Source organism: Cajanus cajan, chromosome 2 (genome assembly GCF_000230855.2).
Source record: "Cajanus cajan strain Asha chromosome 2, NIPB_CcT2T_4, whole genome shotgun sequence".
NCBI lineage: Eukaryota > Viridiplantae > Streptophyta > Magnoliopsida > Fabales > Fabaceae > Cajanus > Cajanus cajan.
The window spans coordinates 11,867,225-11,876,522 of NC_138518.1; the positions used below are offsets into that span (position 1 = coordinate 11,867,225).

At 31.9% G+C, this 9,298-nt stretch overlaps 1 protein-coding gene across 1 annotated transcript; it reads left to right on the top strand.

Moving 5' to 3' along the window:
- Positions 1–2,315: 2,315 nt before the first annotated feature.
- Positions 2,316–3,465, top strand: LOC109814396 (coumaroyl-CoA:anthocyanidin 3-O-glucoside-6''-O-coumaroyltransferase 1). The gene has a single exon (XM_083069401.1). The coding sequence runs from the start codon at positions 2,914–2,916 to the stop codon at positions 3,463–3,465; it is 552 nt and encodes a 183-aa protein (XP_082925527.1). The 5' UTR covers positions 2,316–2,913.
- The last annotated feature ends 5,833 nt before the right edge of the window (positions 3,466–9,298 follow it).

The window sequence follows — 9,298 nt, forward strand, 5'->3', positions numbered from 1 at the left end:
ACTTCTACATAAAAATTCACGGACCAGTATATACTTGATATATAAAAGTAAATAAGGTTGACAAATTACAAGAATTTAAAAATTACAATAATGATGATAATAAGGATATATATAAAGAGAGATCTTTTTACTTTGGAGTAACTCTACCTATACTTATTCCGTTCAATAACTCATGTTCTATATCAAATTTTAACGACCCAATCGTTTAATTTAAAGTTCTTAATACATAGATCAAATCTGTAAATTTTTAGAAAATTTGAAAATTATTTAATACTTCATTTCATTAATTTAAATTGACGGATAATTATAAAATCATTTTATACATTGATTCGAATTAATGAAACGAAATATCAAATGATTTTCAATTTTTTTTTAAAATTTGCAGATTTAATTTATACATTAAGAACTTTAAATTGAACGGTTGGATTGTTAAAATTTAATATAGAACATGAGTTATTAAACAGAGTAAGTCTTAATAGACGTACTCTTGGAGTAAAAAAGTCCATCCTCTACATATATATATATATATATATATATATATATATATATTTATAGGGCTTCATTGGTCAAACTCAACACATTTTGTTCATTGACAAGTCTCATTCATTCCGTTTGGCCACCAGCCGTGATATGTACTGAATTAAATCACATATAGGAATAATTAAACATAGAGTAAATTTTAAATTTGAACATAAGAATGGCTGTAACATTTTCAAAATTATGACTCAGAACACAATCAACCAGATGTTACTCATTGATCAGGACATGTATCGGCTATTTGACTACAGCGACACTTTTATAAATTATTTATTAAAATGGACACTTTTGAACATATTTATTGATCGAGAATGGTCAACGTTGATTTTTCATATCATGTTGTGTTATATTTTTTATTTTCTTATTTCCTTTCTCACAAGATGGCTCACACATGTAATGCACCCAGTGAGAACAAAACAAAAATAGAGAAATAAAAAAAAAAAAGTGATGTAATGCTAATTTGATTTTTTTTTTACACCCTTGATTGGTAAATATATTTAAGAGTCTCTCTTGTTAAATAACTTCTAAAAGTGCCCTCTATCAATTAGGTAGGACATATCATCTAAGGGATGTCAGAACTGACCTTTTTAAAACATAAATTCGAAGGTTGACAAATTGTGATCATGACACTAAAATATTTCTACATATTGGAGCATTTTCTCATCTATGCTTTAATCATCAATTATAATAATTAAGGTCTCCTGGTCTAAAGTAAAGCTATAGCTAGAGAGACACAAACACAGAGATTTTCTTAAATGAATTAATGAAGTAGAAAATGCTGATCCAAATAGAAATCAAAAGACAAAGATGACTCGCATGCCTCTTACAAAATGGCATTTTAAAATTCCCTCCCTCATTTTAAACCCTAAACCTCTCAGCAGTGTTTTTATATAGTCACTTGAATTCACGCGTGTATGTATATATTGAACAAAAAGCATATATTTTGGTCCCCTCCCCCACCATCCCTTCTCTCTCTTCTTCAGTCCTTTTTTCTGACTCATATAAACCAAATGACCCTAATTAATACCTCAGGCATTGTTGGGAGAATATAATGTGGAGTAGGACCTTAGTCTATTTTAAATAAGGAAAACCATAAATATTGTATACTTTGGTCTATAATTTAAAACATCATACAGAACATTGAATGAGAATGCATTTAAAGGGAGTCTAAATTCCAAAACATATCTCTACCAACATATATATTGTTATCATACACTTTTTTTTTCCAGGTTTTTCCAAGAACAATTAATGTAATACCTCACATACTTTGACCGAGTGGATGGTAAAAACTCTTTTTCTATAAAATTATATGTACACTCTTGTGTGTGCCTAGTTTTTGATATATTACTCATGGGAAAAAAGTACTTGATTTATAACGTAAACTAATTTAGTTTGGGCTAAGTCTTTTATCCATTTGGGCCTAAAAGTCTCTTTCTTTGGGTGGCTTTGACGGATGTTGGGCTTCTTGCTCTAACAAATACCTAACCCCATCCTTTGTTGGAGTCAACGGAACATTATGAAGTGTTGGGTGAAAACCTGGAAATCCTTCAATTACACACCCTTTAGTCAATTTATATAATTAAGGGTATATTTAGATAAGTTTTTCAAAGTACTCCTGGAAGAGAAAAAAAAATTAAAATAAGTTTCTCTGTAAACTAAAACTAATGTATACATGAGTTAAAACCAAGATTTTAGAGAAATTAATAAAAAAGAAGTTTTATAAATTAGTTTATGTAGGAATTAATATTTAGTTATAAAAATGTTTATTTCTTTATTCTTTCCTACTTTTTTCTCCTTAAAATTCTTACAGAGAAATTAAAAGAAAAAACAAGTCCTAAGGCTTAAAATACTGGCCCAGTTAAATGTAGGCCATTGTTATAACATGAAAGTTTGAACTTGCACGTCACCATTTGTTTACATTTTCCACCCAACTATAAGCAATGCGTACATATAAACAACCCACCAATAACGCTGCATGAATCCTAAGCCTGGGCGCATAGAATTCTCAACAAAATTAACATTAAGAACCCACCACACTTTCAACATTTCCTACCATACATAAGGAAACAATAACAACACATAACACAAACATACCAAGTGTGTTTTAGACAATTCACGCTAATAATCTCCTGGTGTTCAGCGCAACACCCTTTTCACCTATACTTCCTTAAACGTCTATCTGTATGATCATTATCAACATATTTATGTAGGTTCGGCTACCATTGCTATCTATGTCCTATTTTTCTCAATGATATATAAGTTTTGCTATCATGAATTTGCATGCAATGATCTTGTATATGAAATCCTTTACTATAGTAAGTACTATAGCAATTAGACATTATCATACAATATTTTTTCATTACCTTTTGTAATTTCATGGCTCATCAAAAGGTAAAAATCATAGAGCAATGCAATGTTTCTCCCCCACCAAGCACCGTTCCCTCAACTTCTCTTCCTCTAACCTTCTTTGACATTCCTTGGGTTACCTATTGCCCACTGCAAAGCATTTTCTTCTATGACTTTCCCTACTCTTGTAACTTCTTGCAAACGGTGCTTCCCACTCTCAAACACTCTCTTTCCCTAACCCTAAAACACTTTTTCCCTTTTGCTGGAAATCTTGTGTTTCCTACTCGACCCCACTTCCCTCACATCCTCTACTCCGAAGGTGACTCACTCTCCTTCACCATTGCTGAGTCCAATGCAGTGTTTCCATGCCTCATAGGTGACACTGCAAGAGATGTTAGAGACTTGCACCCTTGTGTTCCTGTGTTGCCTACCCCAAGTGCCAAAGAAGATCTTATGGCTATTCAACTCACCATTTTTCCCAACCAAGGGTTCAGCATTTGCATGAGTTTAAGACACGTTGTGGATGGAAGAGCATTTCATCATTTCATGAAATCTGTAGAAAAAAATAAGAGAGACGAGTAATACTAGTATTGGGTGAACGTAGCAACTCACTGTACTTTTTATTTAAATAAGAGATGACCTTTAAATAGCCATTGTACAACGTACCAAATTAACAAGAAGATAACAAAATATCTTATCAAAACAAATCTTATCAAAAACTATCTTATCTAAACTGAAACAAATAAAACAGATAAACTAACTCGGATATCTCTAAAATTTAAGATTATCTAACAAAACTCTCCCATAAGCTTAAATTTCTCCTTCTTCTTTCATTCCGAGTAACTTCCTTAACTCCTGAAATGTTGTTGTCGGCAATGGTTTTGTAAAGATATCAGTTACTTGCTTTTTACTTCCTACGTGTTCGAGCTCCACGCTTCCTTCTTTCACCTTCTCCCTGATGAAATGAAATCGGACGTCGATATGCTTACTTCTTTCGTGATTGATTGGATTTTTGGCTAACTCGATTGCCGACCTGTTATCTACTCGGATAAATACTTTCTCAACTTTCATAATTTCCAGTTTTCTTAGCAAGTTTCTAAGCCAAACTGCATGTTGGACACTCCAAGATGCTGCTACATACTCGGCCTCACACGTTGATAGAGCTACGATTGGTTGTTTCTTTGATAGCCAAGTGAAAGCCGTGTTTCTCATGAAGAATACGTACCCAGTTGTGCTTTTTTGATCATCCACATCTCCACACCAATCACTGTCTGAGTATCCAGTAAGTCGGTAGTTGTCCGACTTAGTGAAACACAGTCCAAGTGACATCGTCCCCTTCACATACCTTAGTATCCTCTTCAATGCTTTCCAATGAGAATACCTCGGATCCTCCATAAAGCGGCTTGCAATTCCCACACTCAACACCAGGTCGGGTCTTGTACTTGTCAAATACCTTAGACTTCCGATTAGGCTTTGGTACCTGCTTGTATCAATTTTTTCAGCTTCTCCATTTTTAGATAACTTCGTTCCAGGTTCCATGGGAGTAGAAACTGGATTGCAATTCAACATCTTTGCCTTGCTCAAAATCTCCTCGGCATACCTCTTTTGGGACACAAAAATACCTGTTGTTCTTTGGTCCACCTCTAAACCCAGAAAGTACTTCATGATGCCCAAATCGGTCATCTCAAACTCCCTCTTCATCACTTCTTTAAACTCCTTAACTAGCTCAGCTTTGCTTCCCATGAATATCAAGTCATCCACGTATAGAGCAACAAACAATATATCTCCTCTACACTTCTTTAAATAGAGAGCATGTTCATAAGGACATTGTTCATAACCATTTCTCTTGAAGTAGGTGTCTATTCTCTCATTCCATGCTCGAGGAGCTTGCTTCAAACCATACAAAGCCTTTTTGAGCTTCAGCACCTTCTTCTCTTCACCTCTCCTCATGTACCCTAGAGGTTGCTCCACGTAGACTTCTTCCCCCAACACCCCATTCAAGCACTACAAGAAAAAGTGTTTTTTGTGATGAAAATATTTGTCATTAAAAACTTAAAAATTTGTCACTAGATGTATTTAGTGACGATATTTTGATTTGTCACCGATCGTCACTAATATGCGAGTCACTAATAAATTAGTGACAAATTTTTTATTGTCACAAAAAATAATATTTATTGTGATAAAATTATCGTCACTAATATTCATATGTAATAGTGACAAAATCAAGTTGCCACAAATATAATAAATAATAATGATGAATCAATCGTCACAAATATTAGTATAAAAAAATTCACAATTAATTATTAACATTTTATCATTAAATTATTTAAATAATATTTTATATAATTATCACTAAATTATTTTTTAATATTATTTTTTATTCATTACGATGGAGTATCTCTTATCAATCACGAGAACTAATATCTTGTCTTTTTGAGAATTTGACGACCATCAATCACTTTTCAGCTTGAGTTTTTTTTTTCTTTTCATATACAAGAATTAAAATATAAATATTATAATTTATTTCATACGATCAATTTTTTAAATGTTAAATCGATATGAAATAAAATAAATATATATTCTAATAATTCAAATATAACATTATAATAAAACAAATTCATTGATCCATAATATTATACATTAATTTATTATAAAATCACAAGTTTTATAATTTTTAAATTAAACAAACAGTATTTCCTAAAACAGCAAAATAATCATCTTCATGAATTTCAAACCTGCAAAAAAAATACCCCAAAAGAATAGTAAGTACTAACAAAAATAAAGTAATTGGTATTTAAAAAAACATAATTACTTAAAAAGTTAACATACAAATATTAATATAAAAGACTTCAAATAAAAAAAAACTCATAATTTACCGAAGCATTTGAGGTGCTAGATAATTCAATAGATGATAAATTAATCATTTAAGATGCTAGATAGGTCATCATGATTGAAAAAAAAAATATCTGCAAACGACATAAACAACAATTTCACATTAATAAATAGTTTATTTTGTTTGGAAGTCAAACATATCTCGTTAGACCACTTTCCTTCAAAATGTGGGAACCTCGCATTTAAAATAAATATTTGGGAAGAAAAATATAATGTTAGATAAAGGATCACGATCACTTTTGAAACAAATGCCAATAAGATACATGATAAAAAAAAATCTCTTTTTATATCTTTTAATCAAATTATACGCTTTTATGATAATCTTGTTCACATATCCATCGTCTGCTAGTTCAATCTTCTATCAAGAAAAACTTGGATACAATTTCGTAGTACTACAGGAAATTACAACTATAAAACCATAAGCAAAATATTAGATACTATTGACAAACAAAATAGTCTCTTTTTCATGAGAGTAAGTGTTCAATATAAAAGAAAAATAAATTTAATGTACAATTTAAACTCACGTTTTTATTTTGAAGTTTCCATTCTTGACGAGACAAAGAACTACAAGAGTTTTGTTGTTGAGGTGAACCAAAGTATTTGCGAAGTATCTGCAAAAACAAGACCATGAATTATTAAGATGACCATCAATTAGAAAACTCAAGATTATAGCATGGCAGTGGCACTATTCAAATTAGCATACAATAATGCATTGTTTTAGAGAAGAGAAGAAGAAAAGAAAAGAAAAAAAGATATTAGAAGAAGACGCACTACGCACAACAATTGCATAAACAATTTAACACAAATTGGAAATATAAACAATCATGAACGTGAAGGAATTGAAGTTATCATAAACGTGACCTTCTTTTTCTCTCTTTTTTTGTTTTTCTAACTTCTCTACCTTTTTAAAAATATATAAAAATATATTAAAAAATAATGATTAATTTCTTTTCATCAACTTCGTAGTCTCTCAAGTTAACCGACCCTCTTAAGTTTATTAAATTAAATATATAACTACTATCATTTTAGTATGTTTGATATACAAATTTAATTTTTATTTTATAATTAAATTCAAATACATAAATTATATTATAATTTTTTAATTAAAATTTATAATAATTTTTTAAAACATGTAAATTGTACTAGTATTTGAATAGGCTAAATATTTATTATATTACTAAAATTTTAATATATAAATATTTTTAAACATATAAATGATATTTTAGATATATGATAAATAATTTATATTGTAGTATAATTTTTTTTTCATTTATTGATAGTTTATTTTAAAATATTAAAATTTAGTTTATAAATAATTATAATAAATAAAAATCAAATTAGATACAAAGCTAAAAAAAATTGAATTAGATAAAAAGTGAAAAAATGCAACTATTACCAGTTATTACATCATCAATAATACAATGATACAAAGGTAATCAAATTATTCATATCTTAATATATTTTAAAAAATATATATTACGTCAATTTCGATATATATGAATGAGATATCAAATAATTTTAAATCTATATCAAATTTTTATATGTAATCTAGGTGAAAGAAACTTTCACTTTAGCTATAGGTGTAACAGCCCAATTTTCAATGGGCCGTAGGCCCAATTCGTTGCCCAGAACGGGCCGTTTCAAAAGTGAAACGGGTCGTTCTGGAATAAGTTAAAGGCCCAAAATTTGAGAATCAGAACGGGCTGTTCTGGAGGGAGAACGGGCCGTTCCGATTTGGAGAACGGGCCGTTCCAGAGGGAGAACGGGCCGTTCTGGTTTGGAGAACAAGTCGTTCCGGAGGGAGAACGGGCCGTTCTGCTGGGATTGGGAACGGGCCGTTCTGGTTTTGGAACGGGCCGTTCCAGTTCAAAAATTTGCGTAGGTTTGAAGGGTCCAGAACGGGCCGTTCCGATTTTGGAACGGGCCGTAGTGGTAGGTGGGCGAAAAATCCTATAAATAGGCCTCAAATCCTCTCATTTCTACACACCTCTCATTCTCACTCTCTCTTCTCTTCTGTTCTCTCTTTCGTTCCTCTTCTTCTCTCTGAAGACCAAGAGGAACTCAGAGGATGAGGTTCTGTCCCAGATTTAGTTCCGATCCTTGTTTAAGGAAAAAGAGGAGGAGGTTCTGCCCGAGTTCCTATTTATCCAGGTACGGGGGAAAAGGAGATTATTTATATGTAGAGTTACATGAGGGAATTGGGTAGAGGAAGAACCCTTAGGGTTATGAATAATTTTATAATTATTTATGTTTGGAGAATTAATTATCTTATGTGATTCTATATATATTTAGGATTACGAATATATGTTTAACTTGTAAAAATGATGCTCTGGGAGAGAGAACGAAATTATAGAAAAGTGTCTGTAAGTTAGGTTGTGAAAAATTGGATGATTTCTGTTTGAGAAATTGAGGATTCCATTAGATTCTGTATGTGTTGAGGATTATAGATATGCTAATAATTTGTAAGAATGATGATCTGAGAAGGAGAACGAAATTGTAGAAAAGTGCCTGTGAGTTAGGTTTTGGAACAATTGGGGATTTTACTGTTTACGTTAAAATTATATTAAATTGATAATTCTGTTGTTTGTTATATTAGTTTATGAATGTTATTGTTATATTATTTGATGATCTAGATGATGAATTACTTGAGGGGTATGTGAATCACCATTTTGTGTGGATTGTGTATGTATTGTGAAATTGAGATGTGGATGTGGATGTGGATGTGGATGTGAATGTGAATGAGATGTGATTGTGGTTCTTCACACCTATGACCAGGGGTGAGCACGGCCCGGGATTGTTACATGAGTATCGAGACCTTGGTTAACATGTCAGGGGTGAGCACGGCCCTAGGTTAGGGATAACGTGACCTTGGTACAATGTTATATCAGGGGTGAGCACGGCTCTGGATTGTTACATGAGTATCGTGACCTTGGTTAACATGTCAGGGGTGAGCACGGCCCTGGAATAGGGATAACGTGACCTTGGCACAGTGTTATATCAGGGGTGAGCACGCACTAGTGCAAAAATTAGATTTAAAATCGGAGTTTTAAGATCGGTTACAAGGTAACCAATCTTAAAAATGATGCGATGACAATTTTGTAAATAATATGAACACTTTTAAGATCGGTTCAAATTTAACAGATCTTAAGATCGGTTATTTTATGATCGATCTTAAAAGGTATACATTTAAAATCGGTTTAAATATAACCGATTTTAAAAAGTCAGTTACATTTTAACTGATTTTAAATCATGTCTTTTTTACTACTTTTAAGATCGGTTATAAAGGAACCGATTTTGTATACAACATACAAAATCGGTTCCTGGATAACTGATCTTAAATATCCTATAGATAATCGATTTTCCTTTCTATGTTCCCTTTTACGTTTCAACAATTTCGGCCTCCACTATCTGCTTTGTTCGTCCAGGTTCACAAAGAGGCAGTTGTCTGTTCGGCTTCAGGTTCGTTTTTAAGCTTGTTGTTGCCCTTTCCTTCATTCGTGCTTAGGGTTTCTACCTATTCACG